Source organism: Moschus berezovskii, chromosome 12 (assembly GCF_049115385.1).
Source record: "Moschus berezovskii isolate FMDL1 chromosome 12, NW_MosBer_1.0, whole genome shotgun sequence".
In the NCBI taxonomy this organism is placed as follows: domain Eukaryota; kingdom Metazoa; phylum Chordata; class Mammalia; order Artiodactyla; family Moschidae; genus Moschus; species Moschus berezovskii.
The window spans coordinates 31,965,793-31,992,980 of NC_142471.1; the positions used below are offsets into that span (position 1 = coordinate 31,965,793).

The following is a 27,188-nucleotide window of genomic DNA, read 5'->3' on the forward strand; positions in this document are numbered from 1 at the left end:
GCAAAGGTTAACACTGGCCTGTGGAGGGTTGACATAAGTTGTTACAGTTAATCACCTCAGAGTAGTTGGAATGTAGCCTTGGTGAGAAAAATTTAGAAAGGAATGCCTAGAGTCCCTCAGGGTGTTTCCCAAAGGCATTTTTTTTTTTAAATTTAAATCTTGAATTTCCTTTAAGATCAAGGATTGAAAATCTGCAGATCCATGAGCCCCCTGAAATTATTTTTCCAGTGTTGAGTATGTGTACTTATTTCTATGGAGAGGAGCCATTGCTTTTATCGAATTTTCAAAAAAAGTTGTGGTTTCTGCATCCTTCCCTCAACCCACAAAGGGCTTAAGAACTACTGATGTGGAGGGTATAGAATTCCCATACCACAGGAATCGCCCCTGGAGAATGTTAGGGAGAGATGTTTATGAAGCGTGTGAAAGAGAAATGGCAGAGGCACAGAGAGACACGCAGTCAGCCCAGAACCCTGAAATGTCTCCCTTTCTGAGACCTAAGGCCAAGGAAGCTTCCGACAACAGGGCAACCAATCGGCTCACATGCACAGATCCCTGTTTCTGCTGTTTCCTTACCCTTTCCAGCCCTAGGAGTCTCCCCTTACCTTCCCTACTCCACCGCCTGCTTCACTCCCCAGGACCCTGTCCCAAGAGCCACTGCTATATGGAGGCGTGATTAGAACTCACTCGGGTGTCACTATGATTCAGCAAAAACGTTTGTTTGGTTGTGTCTTGTTTCTTTTATATTTCTGTAGTTACACTATAATTATTTAATGTAAAGTTAGTGCAAAGTTGCATGAGCACTGGACTGCCTCTGCTGTGAGTTGGAGACTGTAATTTTGCAAATAATGTGGAAAGAGTTGGGGGGTGAGTGTACAGTGTTACTCCCTTTCACCCCGTGGGGTTTTTTTTTTTTTTGAACAAATATGATCCCTCCTTCTTAGCCTGGTATTGTGTGCGGGGTGAAGGACTAAAATGAACAGGTCTCTAACTGAAGATTTTTATAGGAATAAAAATTACTTTTTTGACAAATCCCACTCTAAATCATTGCAGTATACAACTCCAAGCACCTAGAGGGAACAAGAATTAACAACTTCTGAGAGCTTATAAGTACCATCCCTGCCCACTTTATCAATAAGGATCTGTGGTTTAAAGAAGCAAGTCATCAAATAGTGACCCCCTGGAAGGCCACCAGCAAGAAAACTCTCTCCTGATTCCAGTTCTAGGTTAACCCATCTGTGGATTGCAGGGGAGCCTGCTAAGTTCCCACCCTTTTTGCTCCATTGAGTATCAGAACCCTGACTTTATTTGAGGCCACAGCGTGCCCAGCTAAACATTATGTTCCCCAGCTTCCTTTGCAGCTAAGCATGGCCACGTGACTAGGTTCTTACTAATGGGGTATAAGCTGAGGAGTTGTCTGCGGATTCCAGAAAGACCCATTAAAAAGGAGTGGACCCTTTTTACCTCTTCTCACTCCTCCTTCCAGCTGACTGTAATAGGGTGATAATAGCTGAGCTCCAGAAGCCATCCTGAACTCAGAGACCACGTGAGGATGAAGTGTCCCTGATTGAGCTGGCATTGAGGAAGGCAGAGCACCCTGGATCCCTGATGACTGAGGGCCATTCTTAGCTTGGACCATCCACCTCCAGACTGAGAGAAGAGAATATTTATCTCCTTCAAGCCACTCTTTAAGGGTCTTCATTATTGTCAGCAAATGCAGTTTCTAACTGATGTGTGGAAACTTGCTGGGCCTCATTTTGTGCCATGGGCAAAGACATCAAAAGCGTCCCCCAGCCCACTGCTGCTGCTTCTCCTCCTCTCTTTGGAAGAGTCATCCTGCCCAAGGGAGCCCGGTTCTTTTGCATCTTTCCTCCATTTGTCTTTTTGCTTTCCTCTGTCTTCCTCTCCCTCTCTCCTCTTTCCCTCCCTTTCCTTCCTTCCCTCTAACATTTATTGAACATCTACTAGGTTCCAGGTACCAAGCCAGCTGGCACTACTAGAAACGGGAAGAGGAGACAGTCCCTCATCTCCAGTGCCTCAGAGTTCAGGCTGGGAGCAAAATGTAAAGAAGGTTTGATGGGATGGACAGGTGCGACAGGAGCAAAGAGAGTGAAGGACACTGAGTCCAGTGGAAGGACCTGGGGGACTTCCCAGAGGAGGCGACACTGCCTGAGCTTTGAAATAGGAGTTTTGAGTTACTGGCAATTAGAAAAAGAAATCCGTGGACAAAGATTCCAGGCCTAGAAACCAGCACAGTGCAGTACAGTGGTTAAGGACCCCAGTGCTGGAGCACAGACATGTGACTTCTCTCTAATCCTCAGTTTCCTCGCCTGTAAAAGGAGAATAGTGGTAGTAACAGGGCTCGATGAGTGCCTGGAAGTAGATATGCAGTGCATGCTGCTTATTAAAGTATGTTGTTGGTAAATGTGCATAGACAAATATCAGTTTGGGAGACTAGTTTCACAGAGGCCATAAGTGACTTGTTCATGGTCATACAACCATGAAGAGGCACCAGTCAAACCCAAGCGTCCTCATCCCTAGTCTGCCATTGCATTAAGTGCTGAGGGAAAGATCAGTGTGTGGTCGGGGGGAAAGGTGGAGGACTTCCTGGAGGAGGTGGGTCTTGAGAAAGTTTGGAAGGATGGGGAGGGAGGAAGGCATTCCAGGGAAGTAGTGTATGATGAGCACCATCATCAAAGGGGCTGGGGGGCTAGCTGGCTGGCAGGGGGTCTGGACTGTGAAGACTGGCGAGACACAAGGTAGAACAGGCAAAGAGAGGCCAGATCAGAAGATGAACCATGCCCAGATGGCCAGATAGTAGAGTAAGAATTTGAACCAGTGAACCACAAGGAGCCACAGTTGGTTCTTGAGCAAGGGGGCTGATCATAATGAAACTATACTTTGGGAAGAGAAGAAGGAAAGAAATATATTTTTACTAGAAGCCAGTACCAGCCAGACAGAAGATTGGGAATTTTCACGTTAATTATTTCATTTAAGCCTCACAACAACCCTATAAAGTTGGCATCAGTTGGTAGCTCAGACAGTAAAGAATCTGCCTGCAATGCAGGAAACCCAGATTTGATCCCTGGGTTGGGAAGATCCCCTGGAGAAGGAAATGACAAACCACTTTAGTATCCTTGCCTAGAAAATCCCATGAACAGAGACGGGCCTGCCGGGCTACAGTCCATGGCATTGCAGAGACAGACATGACTGAGCAACTAATACTTTCATCCCCACTTTACAGAGGAGACAACTGAGGCTCAAATAAATTGAGTCATAGAGTTTGAGCCAGGGGTGGGTGGAGCTAAAAGTTCAATTTTAGACCAGCCTGACCCCAAATTTGTGCTCTTCACACTGTACCATGTGGCTTTAAGCTGTTCTCACTCTCAGGACGCCCTTTGCAATGTGAGTATCCCACGGTGCTGCTGTTTCACCAGGGGCTCAAGAGTCTTTCTACAGCCCAGACAACTCCTGGGTGAGCCCTGGGTTCACACTGGGGAGAGAGATAGCAGTAGCCCCAGGACTTTGGGGGATTCCCCAGCACAGGGTAGGTGCCGTGCTAGGGCCCTGGGTCTGATAGAAATGGCCACTAACAGAATTGAAACCTCAGTTGAGAGGGAGATGAGCCCTAGCTTGGGAGCCTGGCAAGAAGTGACAAACACCTGAGGATGTGAAATGATAAGATGTCTGTATTAACTTTCAATTAATGGTGTGGTACAGGCAAATAGGAGAAATAGAGAGGAAACAAGATTGGTCATGAGCTGATACCTGTTGAGGCTGGGTGATGGGTTTGTGGGGCTCTAGTATACCATTCCTTCTACCTTCGTGGATGTTCCAAAGCCTCCACAGTAAAAAGTAAAATAAGGGACTGCCCTGGCAGTCCAGCAGTTAAGACTCCACACTTCCACTGCAGGGCGCACAGGTTTGATTCCTGATCAGGGAACTAAGATCCCACATGCTGGGTGGCCAAAAAGTTCAGGGGGGAAAAAAAAATTAACAACAACAACAAAATGCTAAGAACTTAAAAAGAAAAATAAAACAATTCTGTCTACCACACTGTCTCCCAGGTGAATCAGAGTCTCTGCCTCCCAGGCACTGTTATACTTTAAAATCGCCTCAGGTTTTAAGGCAGCCAAGGTGAGAACCTCTGCCTTGACTCTCCATCACTCACTAGCTAGTATCCTTTTCCTGCTGAGCCTCAGTTTCCTCATCTGTAAAATGGGGGTAAAGCTTCTATCAACCTCATGGAATTGCTGTGAAGTTTAAATGGGATAATAGAGGATAGTATGGGCTGGACATAAGCATGAGTAGGTCAGTCTGCGTTTTATAGTCACTCTGAGCATCACCAGGCCTCTAGGCATGGGAGGTGAGGAGCCCTAAGCCAATATGTGCAGAAGAGGCTGGCCATCAAGTAGCCTCACAGGGACAGGCCTTGCCTTCTGGGCAATTTTTATACCTTTTCCAAAGCATAAGGGCTTTTTTTTTTTTTTTTTTAAATCTGCCTTTCCTCACTGCTCAAAGACCACCCAGCACAAAGACATCAGGGTCACTCAGTGTCACTGCCCGAGGACAGATGGGTGCCGGGGTTGAATGGAGAGAAAGGCTTGGGCTTTCTCTGCTGGCCTTGCCATTGACTTCCAGGATTTAGCCTTAGTTTCTTCATCTGTGTCAGGGGTAAATGAAGAGGTGGGAAGCCTTTGGCCAGGGGTTAGATCATAGGAAATAATCAGAGAATGGAAGTGAATGGATGCATGAATGGGTGAGATTCACTTCACTGTGACAAAGTGACCTGTCAGAGCCTTGATGGTGGCGGTGGGAGCTCCCCTGCTTGGAGAGGGGCCCTGGATACCTGGGCCAACTCCTCTGGGGTAGAGACACAGCCCGCGGAACACAAGAGCAGAAGCTAGAGCAGGTGGAGAAGCGCAGAGGACATGGTTCGTAGCGGGAGAGGAGCGAGGAACTACCAGGAGGAAGCTACCGGACACCGCTCGGAAAACCGTGCTAACGTGGAGTCGCGGGGTCTCTGTCTGACCACCCAGCCTGCGCCCCGCGCGCTGGCCAGGGTTCCGGGTCTCCCGCCCGCTCCGCCGGGCTCCGCAGCGCCGCCTGGCGGACACACTGCGCTCCGCTCTGGGTTTGGCGGTAGCCGCCGGGCGCGCGGGGCATCCCGCCGCAGTTCAGCAGACAGCGGGAGAGAGCCAGGGGCGCGCAGTGAGGATGGGGCGTCCTTTTCCCGAGGGGGTCGCGCCTGGACTGGACCTGCAGCACATATCGGCACCCTCTCCTTACTAACCCCGTGCCTGGGGTGACTCAGCTCCGTCGCACACGTCGGGGGACCATCCCCGATCCCCGGCCCCAGCTCCGGAATTTTGCTGCCTCTGAGTAACTTCTCCGGGAAGGAGGTCTCATTAAAATTTTAAGGCGTTTTGGGTTTGATTTTTGTTACTATACTAAAATACCAAGAGAGGGCGTGAAGGCACGAGAGGGCCTAGTTTGTCTTCCTGACGGTCCCAGGCCTGAAATTCCAGGGCTGGGGATTTTGTAGGCCCTTCCCGCCCAAGCGGGTCCCTTCTGGCGAGGCGAGGTGGCCCTGTCCTAAGATGCGAGGCCAAGGAAGGCAAAGCGTGTGGGTCGGAATGACCAGGGGCTTGGGGCTGGTGCTGGTGAGGGGTGAACAAGGGCCTGGCTTTCACGTCGCAAGCGTGGGCACTTGAGTCCCCGGGACTCGGGCCGCACCACCTCCTCGAAGGTCCTCCTATCCTGAGTGTGAGTGTGTGTGTGTGTGTGTGTCCGAGAGCCTGGAGGTGACAAGCAGCCCTATCGGCCAGGGTTCTCGATAAGCCGGGCCCAGCCAGGCCCAGCCCAGCTTCTCTTCCCGGACCAGAGTGGGAGCGGGGCTGCAGCGTCCCGGGCGCGCTGCGGGCAGACGGCCCGGAGGCGCTGGAGGCTGCCCCCTCCGTGTAGGCGGCACGGAGCCCGAGTCTTCCTCTACGAAGTCTTCTCCAGGCGGAGGCCTGAGAGGCGGCCCGGAGGTCGCCGCGCCCGCTTTGCGTGCAACCCGGGAAGAGGCCCCGCAGGCGTGAGGCTGATGCAGGGAGGAGGGTGGAAAAATCTCAGAGTCACCAACCCCCGAACAAATGGCGGCGGGGGCCGTGCGGTTGACTGACCGAGACCCGAGGCCGAGGGCGGCCTTTGAGCGGCGGTGAGCTTCCCGAGGCAGCAGGGGGAGCCTGACGCCGAGGGAGGCCGGTGGCTCCGAGAACCCAGAACGGCCTGACCCTGGGGAGAGGAGAGTTCGGGGTCGGCGCTCAGCGCCGAGACTCCGAGGTCCCAGGATCCCAGAAAAGGTGCGCTCTGGACCAAACTCCCGCGGAGCCGCCGGGGAGAGCGCCCCAGCAACCAGAGAGCAGGACTCGCGCCCGGGTCTGGGGTGTGAGTGTGTGATCGCGGTCGGGGTGGGGGCTGGGCCTTGGACCCTCACGCCCACCCCGCCCCAACACATACACGCGCGCGCGCGCGCACACACGCAGATTAGACCTCTTTTCTGCCTGGTTCCAGGGGCTCTTCGGGCAGCTCAGTCCCGCCGCGCAAGCTGTGGAGAAGGTAGCGGCGCCCGCTGCGGGAATCGCGCCGGGACAGAGGGTCGCGCCGCGACTTTGCCGAGCGGAGCTCGCGATCCAGAACGGCGCTCCGCGTCCACCAGGTCGCCCCAGCGAGGCTGACAGTGGGCGCCAGGGCCCTCGCGGGGTCGAACTGCAAGGGGCTTTCGGGGCCCGGGCCCCGGCGCTTTCTCCTGCGGCGCAGACCCGGAGAGAAAGTAGACTGCAGAGAAATCGGGATTCGGAAAAGCAGCATCGGCGCCGGCCTGACGCGGGTCCCGCCTCGGGGAGAGGAAGGAGCCCCGGGGGGAGGGGGTTGGCTGGAGGGGTCGACTGGTGGCCGCCTCTAGCCCTCGGCAGCCAGATGAAGAAAAGGAAAGCGAACTCATTTTCCTCGGAGGGACAAAAGGGCTCCAGCACGCTCTCCTCCCCAGGCCTAGGAAACAGGTTCCCAAGCGCCCTCCGACTGCCAATCGACCCCGGCGGCCCGCCGGTAACCGACGGTGGTAGGAAAGCAGAGAGGAACTGCGGGCAGCGGCACCTCCCCCGGGCCGAGGCTGGGCGGGCGAGTCCGGACCTGCGCCGCTCTCTCCACAAAACGAAACCCAAACTCCTCAAAATCTTAAGAGGGAAATTTTTTTAAATCCCCTTTTCCCCCTTTCACTTTTAACAAACCAGCTACTGGGAGAAAAAAAACGAAATGAGCGATAACTAAGAACACTATCTTTCCAAATTGTGAAATCCCGTTTAAAAATATTTCCTCCAAGGTCAGCCCTTCTTGAAGCCTTTGCCTCTTCCTGAAAATCACAACAAAACAATCGGAATTTCGACCACGGTCCTGGGAAGAAGGAATAGCCGTGAGAACCAGGGAACCCACTGTGGCCGAAATTGCTATGCTCTTGTTTCTCTTTAACCAAAAAAAAAAAATAATAATAATAATAAGAAGAAGTAAAACCTTTTAATACATCAAATATACGGAATTTTAATCTTTAAAGCGATACATTGTCTATTATTTTAGTACATGACGTAAACCTTGTCCCCTTTTCAGCGGGTGGACTTAAAAATTAAAAATAGTTAAGTGTTCCTTTTAAAGAACAAAATAAGGCAAATGAGGTTTTGGAATAGAATTGTTTTTCCTTTTTTTTTTTTGTTTTGTTTTGTTTTCTTCCAGAATACATACAAAAAAATACCCATTCTCTTTTGATGGTATACACCTTAAAAATAATTGCAATTTGAAATCAGAGCTGACAAATTGTGACTTGTTTTGTTTTTTTTTTTTCATTTTTGTAACAAACATGCATGTAAATTTGTGTTTCAATCAGACATTAAATAAGAACGTACAATACAATCATAGCAATTTTAAAGTAACATTAAAGAGAAGACCTCTAGTTCTGTGGCGGTTTTGTATTTATTTATAATCTACAAGGGATGGGAGGGTTTGTTTTCCACATTTTTAACCCTCAAGTTTTAATTTTTCCCCCTTCTTCCTTTTTACCTACAGAGCTCAAACTAAGTAATGCACTTTTGAACCACGGGTCCGCTTGGAGCTAACATAAATAAATACCAGTGTCCACCGATGCAGTCCTCAGATGAACACTTTCTCAATTATTTTTTCCTTCTTTTTCTATAAAAAGTCAAATGATAATTTTTTTCAACTTTTATAAAGTTTGGGTGGGGAGATGAGAGGTGGGGGAAAGGGGACTTTCGCACCGGGTCTCGGTCGCTGTTTCGGGTAGATAGATACAGTATATATATATTTTTCCTTTCCTGGCCCGGGTCATCCCCACGCGCGGGTGACAGTCGCCTTGGCCCTGTTCCCGCTCCTCCCTCGGCTCCTCCCCACCCCCCCCAGTTCTTTTCTTTCCCTCGATAGCCCTCGAGACCGCCCTCACTGGTACCCCAGCGCCGAGGCCGTGGTCAGTCTCTGTCCGTAGAGGGCATAGGGGGAGTAGTACGGTCCGGTGGCGGCGGGCACGGGCACGGGGGCACCGGGCGTGGGGAGCGGGCTCTTGGAGTAGGGGTGGTAGCGGCTGCTGAGTCCCAGCGCGTGGTGGGGGCTGCGCAGCGCCAGCGTCCCGGGGCTGCCCGGAGCGCCCGACGTGGGGATGTGCATGTGGCACGCCATGGCGGCCGCTGCGGCGCTGGCCAGAGACGAAGAGCTGGGGTAGCCCGACAGCAGTTTGTCTGTCCCGGGGAAGGCCGTATGGGTCCGCAAGTGGCTCAGCAGCTCTTCAGACGTAGCGAAGCGCTTGTCGCAAGGCCCGTTGGCCGACACCCAGTTGCAGATGTGGGGGAGTGGGTCGTTAGGGAGCATGAAGCCGTAGGGGTAGAGGGGGTGGCCGGCCAGAGAGGGCGGTGTGGCGCCGGCGGCCGCGGCCGCGGTGAGCGATGAGTGCACGCCGTGCAGCGGGTGCGTGGGGTACACCAGCGGGTATCCGGACTTGAGAGCCGCGGCCGCCGCGGCTGGATCGTGAGCGCACGACGCGCTGGCTGCCGCCGCCCCAGCCAGGTGACTGGCGCAGTGGTAGCTGAGGCAGTACGGGTCCCGGCACAAACTGGCTGTCATCACGGACGGCGGTGACGCTCCGGCCAAGGGGCTTGAGCCGGCGGGCTTGCTGCAGCCCAGAGAGCCGGCCGCGGCCGCCGCCAGCTGAGCCCCCACTAGGCTGCCCGGCTTGGTGGGGTCGAGCGCCACGCCGTGTGGCAGGAACTGGGGCGGGTAGCCGGCGTAGGCCCCAGCCAGGCTCCCTGGGTAGGTCATGCCCGCGGGAGGCAGAGGGAACACTGTCTGGCCCGGCTTGTAGGGTGACACGGGCGCCACCAGCCCAGAGCCCAGCACCGAGGAGGAGGTGGGCGCGCTGGGGCCGGAGCCGGAGCCGGAGCCCGATGAGCCGCCGCAGTCCGAGCCTAGAGCCTTGCCCCCGGGGCCCCCATCCGGGTGCTGGTTCACGTCCACACTGATCCCGCCGCCACAGCTAATCCGGCCGTGTGCCAGCCCCGTGGGTCCCCCTTCGGCCGAGGCGCCCCCGGAGCCCTTGGTGCCGCCGCCGCCGCCGCCCGCCTCGGGGTCCTTCTTGTCGTCCTTGCCGTCCGGGCCGCCCCCGGCCGAAGGCAGCATGCCTCCTGGCGAGCAGGCCGAGGCGCTGGAGCTTGGGCTGCCTGTCCTGGGCGTGAATGGCTGGCAGGTGGCGCTCGGTACCCGGAATCCGGACTTCTCCGCCGAAACCCCCCCGCCGCCGCCCCCGCCGCCCCCTCCTCCGCCGCCGCCGCCGCCTCCCGGCTCTTTCTTATCCGAGCCGGGTTTGGAGTACGGCTTGAAACTCGACTTGTCTTCCACGCCGATGTCGCTCAGCTTGAGGGGGCCCGACTTGGCGTCCTTGTCGCCCCCGGCGCCGCCGCCGGCACCGCCCGTGCCGCCCCCGTTGGAGGCGACTGAGGAGAGTTTGGACGAGGGCGAGGGGTCGGGCTTCCCGATCTGCGAGCATGTTTGGGCCAACAGCGCCAGCGGGCTCTTCTTGGCATCGAGCTGCAGGGTCAGACGTGGGGGGGGCACAAAGAGGGGGAAACCCTTTAGAATCCTGCCTTCTAGATTTCGAGCGCACCTCCGCCACGACCCGTAAAGATCCTTCCAGCCCCAAGGCGCAAATCTAGGCGACACCCCTTCTAAACACACATTCTGTTTCTTAAGAAAAGCCACAGCACCCCCACCCCACCCCCAGCACCGCCACCAGAATCCTTCCTGTCCTCTCTAAGAGATAACTGGATTAAAAAAAAAAAACTCAAATAATGTTTTGGTTTCTGACTCTTTGACCCAGAACTGTACTCCCCACCCCCACCCCTAATACTTCTGAGTAAGGGCTCGGGTCGTTGGCGCATTAGAGGCTGTGTACAAATACCAGCTTCTGGGGAACCGGAGGACCGGGACTTTGGAACCGTATTTTGGACTCCCGTCTGTCTTCTGGCCTTAGAGTGAGGGGGCCTGGGTCGAGGTAGGGGCTTTAACACCAAAGCGAGAAACAAGTTTTCATTGCCTTGGCTCCTACCATTCACTCCCCATTCTACCTCCTCCCCTCTTTCCGCCCTAGTTTTAAGGTGCGGGAGCACGATCCTCTCCCCTCATTCCGGAGCTGAATCACTCCGATCCCCCCACCTTCACCCCCTGCAGATCACAAGAGAAAGAAATCCCGTGGAGGGACAGCCAGGGTGGTGGTCCCAGCGCGATCCGGGGATAGGGTCCTTACCTCTATGGGGCTGACGGGAGTGGAAGGCAGGGGCTGCAGGTACTCAGGGTGCAAAATGTGGCCAGTCCGTGCCGTCAGCATCTTCAGCACCTTGATGGGCAGGCGGTTAGCTTGGCGGAGAGGGTCAGAGGGGGGCACGGCGTGCACAAAAGGCTTGGTGCTGCCGGCCGGGGACGAGCCTGGGCCGGGGCCGGAGCTATTTCCAGAGAGCGCGCTGGTCCAGGCAGGGTCCGCACTGCCACTGCCGCCGCCGCCGCCGCCGCTGTGCTTACTGCTTCTTAAGGCAGAAAGCGAGGGCGCTGTGCTCATGACCCACCCGCGCGCATGGGAGCAGCGGGGGGAGGGCTCCAGGAGGCGCGGGGCGGGCTCCGGGCTGCGCTCTCGCCCGGGGAGCAGGAGCAGCAGGAGGAGGTGGAGCTGGCGCGGCGGTCACCGGCGCCCAGCGCGCCTTCTTGGCGCCTGGAGCCACAAGCGAATAATCCTGGGTGGCCCGCAGCGGAGCCGTGGCCGAGCGGGAGGAGCCGGCCCGACTGCGGGAGTGCCGGGTGGCTAGCCGTGTCGGCCTCGGGCTGTGCCCCTGCGCTGCGCACTCGCTGCCCGGCGCTGGCGCTGCTCTCCGCGATGTGAGCCTCTGCCTGTCCAGCCGGGGCTCTGGCGAGGAAACTCACTTCAAAAGCAGCTGCACCGAGGGGGAGATTAAAGCCTTTGCCGCCTTCCAATCAAATGGGAGCCCGAGGTGATTGGAGGGTCAAGGGGATGTGACGCGTCCCGCGCCGCCGCCGCCGCCGCCAGGACTCTCAGCGCTGGTTTTAATGGGCAGCTCCCTCTTCGCCGCTCCCCCTGCGTGTCCCCTCCCTTGATTTCGCTCGGAGGACGAGCTGGACATTTATTCTACGTTTGCTATCTGCCGCCTCCCTCTCTTTTCTTCCTCGTCGTCCTTCCTTTTCCCCAGCTGGAGAATAAACTGAAACCTTCTTTTGCAGGAGGGTGCTTGCAAGGAACAGTTTGAGGGTGTTCAGAAGGAGCACTAGCAGGAGTCTGGACAACAGCCGGACTGTCAGGGCCGCAAAGGAGGTCCGCACCCCCAAGTATTCTCTCCCTCGCCTCAGTAATTGAAATCTCCTGCGGTGCAGCCGCCTGGGTAAGGAAAGGTGGCGAGCGGGTGTTGGCGGAAGTCCGCCCGCCCGCTTTGATTTCCCGGGATTCGGCGACGGAGAAACCAGAAGCTAGGTGGGCAGCGGAGGCGGTGGAGGCAAGTCTCTGCTCTCTGCTAGGTGCCCCGCCCTTCCCGGCCACGTGACGCCCGGAGATGCGCAGATTGGGGCAGGAGGGGGGTCACATGTTTCCTCTGTTTCACACTCAGCCGCCCCCCCCCCCATTCTTACTCTCCCCTGCCACCCTGTCTTCTTCTACCCGCGCCCCCCGCCCCCCGAGTTCTTTGGGCATCTCCACCCCTCCATCAATTGTCAATGTTCCTCGACCGCAATCAATCAGTTATTTGTCAGCTCTTGTCAATCCGCCGGTGATTTATGTCAGCTTTTGTTGCTGATTACAAGGCGGGTGCGACTTGAAGGGAAAAAGGGAGAGGGAGAGAGAGAGACGCAGAGGAAGGAAGAGACTGAGGGGGAACTGAAGGAGGGGGAAGAGGAGCAGCCTCCTGGGATAAGAGGCGGGGGCTCTAAGAAAAAGAACGGAGGAAGAGAAAGAGGCGCTCAGCGTCAGGAAAATGAATAGTGAGAGTAACGTGCGCAGGTGCGCCCAGGGCGCTGAGAAGGGTGCGCTGGCCTGGGGTGTGCGAGAGAGAGAACACCCTTCCACCTCTGGGGATTCCGTTCCTTTGGGGCCGCGCGCAGAGTTCCGAGCGCTCTCGGTATTCGAGATAGGCGGTGGCGACGTCCGACACGGGAGATTTTTTTTACCCCCCAACCCATGGTAGTCCCTTCGGGGCAGGTAGAGTGCAGTCGTCAGGCTGCCAGCTGGCCCCCTCTCCCCCGTCCCTAGTACCCTGACTCCAAACTCGCAGGCTTCTAAGAGCCACATTACCAACGTAGCCTGGAGTTCTGGAGGTCAGTGGTGGGGTACCCCCGCCTCAGTTCTTTGACACCCGTCCCCCATCGTGGCTAGGGCCGAGAGGCTGCGAAGAAGAGGCCTGACGTGTGTGTTTGGTGCAGATACGTTCAGGCTCACCCAGGCCCCCTCTCCAGCCCTCCCTCACCCCCTGCCATCCCCGCAGCCTTGGTAGCCAGGGTTACTCTGGGCTATTCGCTCGAATTTACTGAAACGCCGAGCCAGGACTGACCAGCGCGGGGAGAGCAGAGGGAAGAAGCAGGAGAGAGAAGGTGGGTGGGGGGGCAGCTGCCTGTGGGAACAACCGGCTCTTCCAGGGAAGCGGAGCGGGACCGCCGCGTTCCCCTAGATTTGCACCGTCACTCGGGCTTTGGGAAGGCAGAGGGGAGGCGCTCTGCGTGCCTCCGTGTACCTGCATCTGAGTGCAGAAGTGTGTATGAATGCCTGTGCCTCTGTGTGAGTTGTCAGGGCTTTGGTAGGGTCCGGAGCGAATTCGAGGGGGTGGGTGACCTCCAGAAACTCGCAGAAACTGGAAAGTGGCGAGAGGAGGGTACATCCCCTTCCTCGGAAGGACTTGGAAGACTTTGACTCTCCCCTCCCCTCCCTTTCCGCCCCGGCTCTTCTTTTGTTGTCAAGTCCTTTTGATAAATGGTGGGGCTGGGAGCGCTGGGGAGCCAGGAGCCAGTCTGTACCCGCGCGCGGGGGCGGGGGGCGGGGGCCGGGCCTCGAGACCCGGTTTCCACCCTCGCTCACCCGGCCGGTGCCCCGTCGGCGCCGAAGTCGGGTCTGGGACCTGCCCTCGGCGAGCTAGCGGGCTCCACTCTCACCACCCCATTTCTCCCTCCCTTATTTTTGTCTCTGTCTCCTACTCCGCACAGGTACCGAGAACTTTCTAGGGGTGAGTTTTAGAATTTCTCGTAGGCATTCTTTTTATGCGTTTTAATTTTATCCCTTGATTCTTTAGGTTGGTAAACTTCATGAGATGGTAACTTGACTAAAGATAATTTGGAGAAGCGGGGAGTGAGGCGGTGTGTATATGAGGAGTTCGTCGGTGTTATGTGTGCGTGTGTTTAGGTGTAAGAACACACCTCCGTTCAAAGGGCTTTGGAGTGTCTGCCGGTGCGACTACGGAGGAAGGTGAGTCCATGAGGCTGTGGCGAGGCCACACGCGAAGTTGTGAAGGCTGCCTGAAATAACCTTTGGGGAGCGAGTCCCAGGTGCCGGTTTCTGACTACCGGACGGTTCTGTCTCTGCAGAGCAGAGCCTTTGAGACTGCCTGTATCCTGCTGCTCTGTTAGTGTCTTGAGTCACTGGGTTAGTGGTTGTCGAAGTGTTGCCCAGATCAGCTGCAGATCTCCCAGCCCCGCGAGTCCAGCCATGGGCCCCGCTTCGCCGCGGCCTCCCGGCGAGGCCCGGACACAGAATGCTGGGGCGGCGTCCAGAGATGGAGGTGAGGTGACCGCGGGGGACCCTCCCACCCCCAGCCCTCCAGCCAGCCGTTTCCAGCCTCGGTCCTTTTCCTCTCCTGGAATTCCAGCCGCTTTCTCTTTACCCCCGGCAGCTGGGGGAACCAGAGAGCGGCCCCCGAGTCCCTTGGAATAGGCGTGCCGCGGTGCGGCCGCACATGCTCTCAGGCCTGCGCGATGCAGCGCGCGCGCGCGCGGGGCTTCGTCTTCGCGCATTCTCTCTTCGAAAAATCGAACTCCGAAGGTCCGAGCGCACGGGGGCGCCTGGGGGTCTGCACTCCCAGGGTTTTCGGGAGGCTGCAGCATCCGAACCTGCGCACCTCGAAGGGGAGGTCAAATCCCCGAAGGCCGTGAGGCCGTGGGGGTAGGGGGGGTTATTAATGACTCGGCGCTGGGCCTAATGCCTCCACCCCCCAGCGGCGATTGGCGTGGATGTCCTGTGGATTTTATTTGCACACAATGGAAATGATTTGTTTTCTCTAAAAAAGGAGTGGGCTTGGCAGATATTTGAGGAGGGGGTGGAGGAGAAGGAAAGAGAGAGAGCTGAAGAAAAAAGTTTGAAAATGCCTTGAACTATTCACTGTCGAGATGGCTAATCAGTATTGAGGCCGGAGGGCAGGCGGGCCGCCTTTCACCGCCGCTTCCCTTTCATCTCGGGCTCGGCGGAGGCGCTCAATTAAAAGCCTATCAGTTTGTAAGTAAATCAACGCCTATCAGAGTTGTCACATCAAACAAAACGATTATTATTGCAGCCCGCCTCCCCTATTAATCTCCCTCGAAGATAATCCGCCTGACAGGTCAGGCCCGGCGAGCTGGAAAGCCTGGCCCAGAGCGTCCAAACAGTCCTGGACTGGCGCGCGCCCCTTGGGGCACCCCCTGTTCCCCGTCCCGCCCCGCCTCGTGGTCCCCCGGGAGTGGGGAGAGAAAGGGCGCGCGGAGGCCACTGGACCCAGGCCCGCCCCTCCGAACTGGGAGCCAAGCCGAGTTTCGCTGGGCTGGTGGGGGACGGTCCCCGGCGGCACTAGCTCCTCTGGGGCCCAGGAGGTACCAGGCTTGCCGTTGCCAGCGCCTGGCCTGGACCCTGGGCCTCACCAAGGCCTGCACTCTTCTCGGCTCACCTCCTCTGATTCTTCCTCCACCCCCTTGTCTTTTTTGTTTCCTCTTTTGCCTCTTTCTTGGCTCTCAGTCTTTTCTTCCTCCCCCCCGCCCCCCTTCATTTATACTTTTTCTACTAGCCAAGGAATGTTTCCTTTTCCCTCTCCCTCCTCTCAGTATAAGGTATATACCACTTCAGCGCAGCCACACTCTCTGAAGCAGGGCCTTCTCAGGGCCCGGGTTACTTCTCTGCGGCAGGGCTGCCTCAGGAGTGTGTGCAATTCCCAGGAATTCAGGACCAAGTCCTTCTAATTTCTCCTCAAGCAGGGATTGTCAGAAGCTCCGCGCCTGTTTAAGTGTTGGGTGTATTTGGAGGGGTGAGAAAAAAAAAAAAAAAAGACCAGGTGGTGAGATGGGTGGAGGGTGGCAAGCTCCCTATTCTGGAATTAGCATTTGGTGTTGGAATTTCACAGCTGCAATGTCTCTGACCTAGCTGGTGGCGTTGCCTGGGCTTTGCAAATATGCGGGGGAGACCTATGGGGCATCTGGGCCTCTGTACTGAGTATGTGAGGGGGTGCTCACATATTAACATTTCTTAAGTAAATAGGCCCCGATAACTGCTTCTATAGCCTCAGCTGGCCTTCCAAGGGCCGGGCGCGGCTTGGATTCCACACGGGTGTGAAATCATGGCCTTCTTCCGTTTGGCCTCTGACTTCGAGTTTTGAGGTGCCTCGGAACCAAGTTAGACCCGCCCTGTTCTTCGCTTTTACTCCAAACCGATAGGCCTAAATGCGCACTGCTCGAGCCTGGTGGAGCCAGAATTAAGGTGTGCTTGAAGTGTCCGAGGGGGAGGGGCTGCCCGCAGGACCTGAGGCCCTGGTACCGGGGGTGCTGGCTTCAGCGCTTCGGAATCTTCACGAGTTATCTGGGAGAACTCCCAAGGTGCGGCATTGTTGCCTGTTCCGGCGGAGACTCTCCCAGTAGTCACCCCAAGGTCCGAGGCAGCAGGTATCCCAATAGAGCCCACCTTAGCTTGCTGAGCGCCGTAGCTGCAGAACCTGTGGCCCCTACCACGCATTCCCGAAAGCCCCCCTATTTGTGCACACTTTCCACAGCCAACCTAATAGTAATATTTATTTCCTTAACCAGAAATATTGTATCCGTGCAGTGGCTCAATTATCTGCGCTCCTGCTTTTCTTAAATGTATTTATATCACTTCTGCCACGCCGCAGATATTTAAAGAGGTACACATACCGCGGCACACCTCGATGATGCGGAACTCGCTCTGTCTGTAGGATATATTCACTGGGTGGTTATTTGGACGTAAGCGCTATCTCGAGCCCAGATTACACCCAAGCAGAGGCTGTAAAATGACACTTGCAGAATTTTCCCAACTATTTTATATCCCTCTAGATATCTTAATATTCAGATGTTATGTTACATGCCCTTGAAGCCGGAAGCGATCCTGCCGTTGACACTGGACTTGGAGCTGTTTGTATAATTTTCATCACCCTGCACTTACAGATGAATCTTAATCTAATAAATTCAACCTTGTCATTTTTAGAATCGACGTAATTTCTCTGACTGCGGGTGCGCTGCCTGTATCAGAATGAATCCAGCTCTCAGGCATCCAGCAGGAAACGGCTCCCGGTTCCCGGGTGTGGAGACGCCCCATCCGCCCAGCGCAGGACGCAAGGTGGCTCCGCGTGCCCAGAAGGCTGCAGGTCTGGCCTCCGAGGGAGGCTGGACTATCAGCGCCCTCGGCTTTAGCAGTCTCTCACGGTCGGCAGTGCCCGGCAGCCCCCACCCTCTGCCGGTGATTCGGAAACCCGCCGGGGCCGAGTCTGCCCGGGGCGAAAATTGAAAGCAAATTCCACGGCAGACGGAGCTCGAACTTTCTTCAAAGCAAGTTTGCAGCAGAGATTCGGTGGTCGCTTTGAGACGACAGCGCGCTTTGGGGTGTGTCCGAGCGCAAAGTGGGGAGGTGGGCAAAGGGTACCTGGTGGCCGAGCTTGGTCCGCGGCGAAACGCGAAGGAAGGCGCCTTCCTTTCCTTATTTCTCGCCAACTTCTCGGGCCCTGCCCTGTAAAAAAAAATAGTTTCCAAGGTGCCGCGGACGCTCAGGATGCGTTTATGGGAATCGCACCAGGGAGGAGGCGACTTTGTAAAAGTTGCAGAAAGCTTTGCCCACAAGCGTCCGCCTAGCGGGGCTCAAGAACGCTTGGGACCAACTCGCCTTCTCCCGGGCAGAATGAGCCCCCCTGGAGAGTCCCCTACCCAGCGCTTTCCCGTCACCTCGAAACTGCACGTAAATAACCTCCTGCTGCCTGCACTGCAAACTTCCCCGCGCGCTGCCGCGGTTGGCGGGCGAGACTCGGACGCAGAGCCAGCCCGCAAGGCCGCTCGTCTTCCCGCTCATCCCAGCCTCGAGATAGGCTTGCGCGGAGATGAGAGGATGAGTGTGGTTTTGTCTCCCACTGGGCTGCCCACTTGGCTGCCCAGACCATCACCGTGGACCTCCCAGAGCAGAGCTTCCCCTGGGGAGCGGTGGTCTTGGGGGGCTGACGAGGGCGCAAATTGCGCGCGCGGGGGGAGAGGGGGCGGCCGCCGGTCTCTCCGCGGGGCCTGTCGCCCGGCCGGCCGCGGCGGGTGAGTGATGAGGGCAGAGAAGGGCGCCCATAAATCGCGGGTGTCAGGGCGAAAAACTCTCTTTATTGTCTGCGTGATGGATGGGCCCGGGGACGAGACACCAAATACTTCGTATCGCCTTTAAATGGGAACACATTTTCCGCGGCCATAATTCATGTTTTTTAAATAGAAAGTTTGAAATGTTGCCTATATTTCACCGGCCCTGACATATTTATGAATCGCTCCCTGCATGCAAATATCATTATTTAAAGCGCCGGGGAGAGCTCAGGGGAGGGGAGGAGGCGCGGCCCCCGGGGCGTGGGGGTGGTGAACCGGGGAGAAGCGAATGGATGGGGGTGGGGGCACACCATCGCCCTAAAGTGCGGACAATGAGGCGCAGAGGAAAGCGTATCCGGAACCCCAGCGCCCTGGGGGTCTCCCCCAGCGCCGCTGGATCCCTTACAGCAGCTCGGGGAAGTTTGCGGGCTTGGGATCCCTCACCCTGCCGGGAGCCCAGAGGGCATTTTGAGTCCGTCTCCGAGGCTCTGATCCTAGCCACCTTTTCCAAGAAGGAAGTTTAAAAAAAATACTTTAACAAACGCAAATAATAACAACCAAAGTGTTTCATGTTCGTTGCCATTGCATCGGTTTTTATTGATTTTCATTCCGCAAACCTGAGACTGCGCGCCGGGGCGGGGCGACTGTCAGACCCCAGTCACCTCGGGGAGCGGGTGGGGGAAAACCGTCCGGCGCCGCGGCCTCGACCCGCCCCCACCCAACCAGCTCATCACTTCTGAGACAACAGAGCCTGCGCAAGACGCGGGGACACGAATGATCCGGCCCCCAAGCTCTGGGGGCTTCAGTCCCGCCCCCTCCGTCATCCCGGTGCTGTGCAGGGCTCCTGGGGTCTGCGTCCGCCCTCCCCGAGCCCCACAATCAATACAATCGCTCTGATAAGAAAAAAAGCCGGGCACGTGCTGTCAGCCTCTCCCCTGCCCGTCCAGCCTGGGAGGGACCCACACCTGCGCCCTCGCTAGCCGAGTCTTTACCTGTGCGGTTCCCCGCGGCGCCTGCGGCCGCGCCGGTAACGCAGGAATGGAAGGGAGGGCGGGGGAGTGAGAGGGACAGAACGTACCACCTGGGACAGCCAGATACGCAGACCCAGGGGCCTCCTCTTCGGACTGGTGGTGAGGCCCCGGCCCTACACGCCCTAGGAGCCGAACTGCGCTGGGCGGGGCGGGTCGGGGGAAGGGCGAGGGGAATCAGCCTCCGGTGGGAGGGGCGGGCCCAGAGGCACTTCCGCCGGGGGCGGGGCCGCGCGCTGGCGTGCCGGTCCCACCCCTCCGCGCCGTCGGCCCGCCCCCGGCTCGCCGGGCTCCACCCCCGCCGGCTGGGCCGCGGGATTTCGCGGCGCGATAGCGCGCCGTGGCGCACAACCCAAGACTCACAGGAGGACAGTGCACAAGTCCTTTCCCCTGCCTAAGGTTGTATCTAAAGATTTTTAAATCAAAGGACTACAAGCACATACCCTGGCCCAAACTCTCAGGTAAAACTTTGTCAAACTTTGGTCTTTGAGTAGTCCCGAGACCTGACTGGCTCAGGGGTTCTCGAACATTCTCTGGTATCTGAAACCAGTCATACCTCAGACAGCAGGGAAAACATTTTCGTCCCCATAGGGTTCCACCTGTCTTTCAGGAAGGTTAAAAACAAAAGCTAACTCTGTTAGAACTTTTGTTTTCTGTCGGACACTGATTAACATTAACTCTGAGGTAAGTACTGTTTGGTAATGGCCTGTTTTATAGATAAAGAAATTGAGTCATGGAGAGAAAAAAATTGGCCTTGCCTCGGGGCATCTCATCCGTATCCTCATCCCTTCTTTTCATCAGACCCCTAGCTATTCAACTCATCACTCTAGAGGAATCTTGCTGGGCTTTTACTTACCTTGTGGGGGAGTGTCTGCTGTCTTGTTAACTGCATCCACCTGCATCTGAGGCCTTGCTGAGCAGGAGGGGCCCACACAGGAGAATAAATAAAGTGGGCTCAGCTCAACTCCTGGACAGCTCCCAGTCTGATGGGGAAACTGGACCTTTGAGCTCCCCTGCTTGTTTCTCTTCTAGCTCTTCAGCAGTCAGAGTGATCTTTAAAAATTGTTTTAAAAGGCAGCCTAGGTTTCTCCTGTTTCCTACTGCCCCGCATTCTGAGTTTTTGCCACCTGTGGCTGCATTTTGGTTACTCAGAGGTGCCATACAGCATCTCACCTCAGGACCTTGCTAAGGCTTTCTCTTCTATCTAGAGTGAACTTCTGCCCTCCTCTTCACCTGGCTCACTGCACTTACCACATGGGGTTTTCTGATGAGAGTCTCCTCTTCACTGGATGGTAACTTGACAGGGCAGGGACTGGAGCTGTCCTTTCAAGAAATGAATGAAGAAAAGGGCATTAATTAGTACCATCAGCCGTGCTGAGTGAACAATAACTTTGGGGATTCACTTCACTTTGGGGGGTTACCAGTAAGCATTCTTTGTTGTCTCATATCTTGGGGTGTTTTTTCAGTTTAATAAGGGAGATAGCACAAACTTATGGAAAAATAATGACTATTCTGCTTGTTTATACAAAAATGATTATACTTGAGTTGTCTGCAATTTGTACATTCTTTCTCAGTAAAAAATGAGTCTCTAGATAGAGGACTAATTTATTCCTTTTTTTAGCTGCATAGCACAAATCTTCTTTGACTTATGATGGAGTTACCTGATAAACCCATCCTAGCCTTCCAGGTAGTTCAGCTGGTAAAGTTGGACATATCATCCAGTTGAAAACGCATTTAATATATCTTAATCTACCAACCCTCTTGGAAGGAAAGTTATGACCAACCTAGACAGCATATTAAAAAGCAGAGATATTACTTTGCCAACAAAGGTCTGTCTAGTCAAGGCTATGGTTTTTCCAGTGGTCATGTATGGATGTGAGAGTTGGACTATGAAGAAAGCTGATCGCCGAAGAATTGATGCTTTTGAACTGTGGTGTTGGAGAAGACCCTTGTACTGCAAGGAGGTCCAGCCAGTCCATCCTAAAGGAGATCAGTCCTGGGTGTTCATTGGAAGGACTGATACTGAAGCTGAAACTCCAATCTTTGGCCACCTCATGTGAAGGGTTGGCTCACTGGAAAAGACCATTATGCTGGGAGGGATTGGGGGCAGGAGGAGAAGGGGACGACAGAGGATGAGATGGCTGGATGGCATCACCGACTCGATGCACATGAATTTGGGTAAACTCCGGGAGTTGGTGATGGACAGGGAGGCCTGGCATGCTGTGATTCATGGGGTTGCAAAGAGTCGGACACGACTGAGCGACTGAACTGAACTGAACTGAATCTACCAAACTAGTAGTTGGTAGATTACCAACTACAGTCTACCAACAAAGTTCAGCCTAGCCTACCTTAAACATGTTCTTTATATTGTAAATATAAAACAAGTCAATGATCAAGGAGGTTGGGGAAGAAAATATACCAATATCTATGGTTTTCCAGTTATTTATTTTGGTTTTCAAAGTACATGATGTGTTGGTTGAAACAATATAATGGAGACATTCCTTCCCCATCACTGCTTCTCCCACCCTCCATGCATGTATGTCCTAAGGCTGTAGCCTGGGCTCCTTCTTTTTCTCATTTCACATATTATTGCTATGTGTTATTAGCCCTGTATTATTAGTCCGTTATTATCTTCTGGCTGAGCTGCTACAGCACGAACCTTCTAATTATTCTGTGTATCCTTGGCCTCTCTTGCCCCTAATGTATTATACATCCTCCTACCAGCTTAATTTTCTTGCTCCCATCGTTCCTTTGCCCCCAAATCTTCAGTGACTCTCCACTGTCCACATGTAACACTTGCCACTTTGTAATTTAGTTCTAAACTTCTTTTAAACAGCTTTAAGTTGCATTTCAAAGTTATAAACGAAATCTATGTTCACTTCAACCAGCAAAGCTCTCAAAGATACATAAAGAAAAACCTGGTATCACCCATCTCCTCTCCATTTCCCACTCTGTCTCCTGAGATATACAGTGTTAACATCCTGGGGTGTAACTTCTATCCCTGCACCATGCTCAGCATGCTCATATAAATTACACTTAAATGTATGGGGCTCTTATGTTATTGCTTGTTTATACAAGAATGATTATACTAGAGTTGTCTGCAATTCATTCATTCTTTCTCAGTAAAAAATAAGTCTATAGATAGCTAATTTATTCCTTTTTTTAGCTGCATAATACAAATCTTCTTTGACTTATGATGGAGTTGCCTGATAAACCCATCCTAGCTTTCCGGGTAGTTCAGCTGGTAAAGATGAACATATCATCCAGTTGAAAACGCATTTAATATATCTTAATCTACCAACCTAGTATTGGTAGACTACCAACTACAATCTACCAACATAGTTCAGCCTAGCCTACCTTAAACCTGCTCAGAAGACTTCCATAAGTCTACAGTTGGGCAAAATCACCTAATACAGGTCTATTTTATAATAGAGTGTTGAATATCTCATGTAATTTATTGCATACTGTACTGAAAGTGAAAAGAAATAAAGGTTGTACAGGTACAGAATAGTTGTATCAGTTGTTTCCCATTGTGATCGTGGGGCTGACTGGGAGTGGCAGCTCACTGCTGCTATTCAGCATCAGGAAACTATCATACTGCATATCAGTAACCCAGGAAAAAATCAAAATTGAAAATTCAAAGTATCGTTTCTACTGTTTGCTTGTCACTTTCATACCATTGTAAAGTTGAAAAAATCGTAAGTCAAACTGTTGAAGTTAAGGACCCCCTGTATTCCATAGAGGGAGAAGGCAATGGCAACCCACTCCAGTACTCTTGCCTGGAAAATCCCATGGGTGGAGGAACCTGGTAGGCTGTAGTCCATGGGGTCGCGAAGAGTCGGATGCGACTGAGCGACTTCACTTTCACTTTTCACTTTCATGCATTGGAGAAGGAAATGGCAACCCACTCCAATGTTTTTGCCTGGAGAATCCCAGAGACGGCGGCGCCTAGTGGGCTACTATCTATGGGGTCGCACAGAGTCGGACACGACTGAAGTGACTTAGCAGCAGCAGTATTCCATAGAGTGGATATACCTCACTTAATCAGCCACTTCCCTGCTGATGGTCATATAGGTTGTTAACAGAATTTTTTCTCTAATATATTTTTTTTGTCTATATCCTTGAAATCAATTATTTTACTTCTATAGGATAGATTATCAAAAGTACAGCTGTCTACACCACAGTCAAATCTAATGTTCTCTCTACATGCTCTGTGTTTTTCATCTCTTCTGTCCCTTATTCCTGGAAGGCCCTTGTTCCTATGCTCATGTGTCCAACTTCTGATCCTAAAATGCCCACATCTGATACCAGAATTTAGTTAAGTTATCCAGTATCCACCTCCTTCCTTCTTCTTAGCTTAACATTGTAGCAGTGTGCCTGGGCTAGGCAGTGGTGCAAAATTGGTGGGAGCCAATCATGACAATCTTGTTTTCATTTTGTCTGATTATTCTTGTAGCCAGGGATGGTCATGTGACCCAGTCTGGGCAAGTGAAGCACAAGTAAAAGTAAGGCAGTGGCAAAGTAGGAGGGGGAGGTTTGAAAAACATTGTTTTCTTGATCAAAGGAAATGATGCAGTTGTTTTGACCCTTCCCTTTCCTTTCTTTCTCCTTTCTCCCTTCCATGGGCTTGGATACAATATCCAGAACCGTAACAGCCATCTTGTGACCATGAGGAAAAGTCTAAGAGACTAGCAGAGAGAGACTTAATCCTGATGTCTCTGGGACACAACGATTTCTAGGAATCACCTGCTTTCAAAACTTTTGTTATATTAAAAAAATAAAATCCCTGTTTGTTTAAGTCAATGAAATTGTTTTTTTTTTTTTTACTATTTGCAGCCAAGCTTATCATTTACCTGTCCCATCTGACTAACCTTATTTCCATTTGGTGTTACCACCATTGGGGGCTTCCCAGGTGGCCCTGGTGGTAAAGAACCTGTCTCCCAGTGCAGGAGACTTCAGAGATGTGGGTTCAATCCCTGGGTTGGGCAGATCCTCTGGAGGAGGGCACAACAACCCACTCCAGTATTCTTGCCTGGAGAATCCCATGAACAGAGGAGCCTGGTGGGCTATAGTCCATGGGGTTGCAAAGAGTCAGATAGGACTGAAGCAACTTAGCACAGCACAGCACTACCACCGTTGGAATGTCACACAGTGGTCCAAAACAGTTTTAGAAGCCTGTTAGACACTTGCCTTCAAAGGTTCTTGAGGTATGGGTTTTCAAAGTCACTTGGGAGTGAAGTTTGGTCATACCTCTCACCCTTAGTGTTATCTCCTTTTTTATGCCTAGCATCTGAATCCTGCTTCCTGCTTATTGGAATAAAGGACCTGTTTCCAACTACAGAAGTTGAAGGGGTCGCATCTTCCTTATCCCTGTCCCTGACAGCTGAGGCTCCTCAAGAGGTGAGCAGAGGTTTAGGGTAGGTTATAAATCCTTCTCAGCAGCAGCACTGAACCCAATACAATGGCATTAACTGTCTAGTGAGGCAGTGAAGCAACTGGCCAGTTGCTGCTGTGTCCACTGTGATAATGGCAGCTGCTCAGGCAGTGTCTAATCAGACTGTTGCAGTAGTATGGCCAGTGACATCCTCCATTTCCGAACCCCTCTCTATACTGTTTCCCAAGTCTGAGTCTCTAGACCTTTTACTGATTTTCTGAGCTTCCTGGTATCCTTTTGATAGGTTTCTTTTTTTGCTTAAATTAGCTAGAGCCAGTTTATATCACTCACAGTCAATAATATATGTTGGTTTGCCCTATCCTGGCTCTTGGATGGCTTCTAAACAGATCTGATGGTGACTACTTCTTTTCTCTCTTTCCGTCTTTTTTAAATTGAAGTATAGTTGGTTTACAATGGTGTGTTAATTTCTGCTGTACAGCCAAATCATTCAGTTATTCACATACATACATTCCTTTTTTAAATATTCTTTCTCCATTATGGTTTATCCCAGGATATTGGGTATAGTTCCCTGTGCTATACAGTAGGATCTTGTTTATCCATTCTGAATGTAATAGTTTGTATCTACTAATCCCAAACTCCCAGTCCATCCCTCTCCCTCCTCTCCTCCCCATGGCAACCACAAGTCTATTCTCTATTTTTGTGATTCTGTTTCATAGATAAATTCATTTATGTCATATTTTAGATTCCATATCTAAGGGATATCATACAATATTTGTCTTTCTCTGCCTGACTTTACTTAGTGTGATAATCTTTAGTTGTATCTATGTTGCTGCAAATGATGTAGTTCCATTCTTTTTATGGCTGAGTAGTATTCCATTTGGAGAAGGAAATGGCAACCCACTCCAGTGTTCTTGCCTGGAGAATCCCAGGGATGGGGGACCCTGGTGGGCTTCTGTCTATGGGGTCACACAGAGTCGGACACGACTGAAGTGACGCAGCAGCAGCAGTATTCCATTGTGTGTGTGTATGTATATTTATATATGTATATATATTTATGACATCTTTTTTATTCATCTATCCTGTGATGGCTATTTTGGTTTTTCAATGCTTTGGCTGTTGTGACTAGTGCTGCTGTGAGCCTTGAAATGCATGTTTTATTTTTGTTTGTTTTGTCTTTTGCAGAAAAACCTCCACACTTAATTTCAACCTTTATCCAAAAATGTAACAAATGTTAAAAATGTGTAGTCCTGAGCTTTAGATGCTGCCCTCCAACCTCATAGGCAAGTGAAGAGAGAGAGGCTAGAAGTTGAGAGTTCCTCGTATTCCTGGAGAAAAGGGAAGCCCAGGTGAGGTACATGGTTAGAATACCAAGGCCCTGTGGAGAATGGGACCCTCTCTCTTCTAGCACCAGACCAAGGCCCCACCCACCCCACCCCACCACTACCCATCCTTCTCAATGGGGAAGTCACACAATTCTTGAAACTTGTACAGGAACATGGTACGTGGTGCATGTGGCCGGCAGCTAGCTCACCAGAGAGGGTTAGAGCCTGCCCCCCTGCTTCTCAGCAGGCAGGATGGGGCATAACTCAGCTTCCTCCTCCTCACTCCCCTCCTCAGAAAGATCATTGCTTGTAGTAACAATCTGGTGCTGCCCAGTGATCCCCATGGGGCCAGAACCTGACATCAGGCAGAAGGTTATGGGTGGTTGGAGCTGGAAGTCATTCAAACTGAACATAGGTTGGCAGGATGACTTGAGGTTGGCCACAGGGACTTTGATCTCCTCGTGATCATGGTTCCGCACTACGACTTCTTCCACGTTACTCTCTCAGTGGGGCAGAGCATGGTCAAAGCCAGCAGGAGCTCTGTATCATCTTCTTCTGCCTTGAAGCTGAAAGAGCAGGTGTGGTCTGAGAGTTCACAGCCAAAGAAAAAACAATCCATAGTGACCGGACCAGGATTCACAGACAGCCCGTCGGCCCTCCCCTCCCCCCACCCCCCAGCCCAGACTCCACTCTCCTGACTCAAAAACACCAGGGTGGCAGCAGCACCAATGGCCTTGCTGCAAGGGCTGTCTTTTTAAATTATTGTTTAGTCCAGATATATGTCCAGAGTGCGATTTCTGGGGCATATGAAGTTTTATTTTTAGTTTTTTGAGGAATTTCCACACTCTTTTTTCATAGTGGTTGCACCAACTTAAATCCCCGTGATGGTGATTACTTCTTAGATGTGCCCATGGGCTCCTCGGGTGATACTGGTGAGGACCCCAACACTAAGCAGTCTGACTGAATGTCTACAACCTCGCCAGCAACAATTTCAACAGAAAAACTGGTAAGTTTGGTAATGAGAGTCAGTCAGGCCAGAATTGAGTGAGAAAATGTAATGTTCAGATGATTTTATAAGATGCCTACTTGGTCTTCTACACTGTCCTATGTAGCCTCACAATGTTTCATTATTTACCTCTTACCAAAGCCCAGTGAGAATAAAATGATTATCCCCCTCTGGTTTGAGAATGTACAGAATTTCTCTCCTTTACTTCCAGTTTTCTCTCCCCACAAGCCTCAGTGGCACTCAGTGAGTCTGATTAAAGTTTCTAAGGCATCAGAGATACTGTCAAA

The 27,188-nt window shown here is 52.9% G+C and overlaps 2 protein-coding genes and 2 pseudogenes across 2 annotated transcripts; 3 read left to right on the top strand and 1 right to left on the bottom strand.

Moving 5' to 3' along the window:
- Nucleotides 1–6,441: 6,441 nt before the first annotated feature.
- On the top strand, nt 6,442–7,297 carry LOC148775964 (uncharacterized; annotated as a pseudogene).
- Nucleotides 7,298–7,985: 688 nt separating this feature from the next.
- Nucleotides 7,986–12,108, bottom strand: ZNF503 (zinc finger protein 503). Its single transcript, XM_055425369.2, has 2 exons — nt 10,838–12,108; nt 7,986–10,122 (listed from the first exon to the last, which is right to left on the bottom strand). Exons 1-2 carry the CDS (start codon nt 11,144–11,146, stop codon nt 8,485–8,487), a joined length of 1,947 nt encoding a protein of 648 aa, XP_055281344.1. The 5' UTR covers nt 11,147–12,108; the 3' UTR covers nt 7,986–8,484.
- A 1,992-nt stretch (nt 12,109–14,100) lies between these two features.
- On the top strand, nt 14,101–18,875 carry LOC148775965 (putative uncharacterized protein encoded by ZNF503-AS2). The gene is made up of 2 exons (XM_088842048.1): nt 14,101–14,354; nt 17,030–18,875. Exons 1-2 carry the CDS (start codon nt 14,328–14,330, stop codon nt 17,327–17,329), a joined length of 327 nt encoding a protein of 108 aa, XP_088698174.1. The 5' UTR covers nt 14,101–14,327; the 3' UTR covers nt 17,330–18,875.
- On the top strand, nt 18,752–24,578 carry LOC148775966 (uncharacterized; annotated as a pseudogene).
- Nucleotides 24,579–27,188: the final 2,610 nt, after the last annotated feature.

Coding starts and splice junctions, on each gene's coding strand:
- ZNF503 (XM_055425369.2), bottom strand. CDS start 11,146: ATGAGCACAGCGCCCTCGCTTTCTGCCTTAAGAAGCAGTAAGCACAGC. Junction 10,123..10,837: donor CTCCCGTCAGCCCCATAGAG/GTAAGGACCCTA, acceptor CTGACCCTGCAG/CTCGATGCCAAGAAGAGCCC.
- LOC148775965 (XM_088842048.1), top strand. CDS start 14,328: ATGCTGGGGCGGCGTCCAGAGATGGAG. Junction 14,355..17,029: donor GGCGGCGTCCAGAGATGGAG/GTGAGGTGACCG, acceptor TGTCATTTTTAG/AATCGACGTAATTTCTCTGA.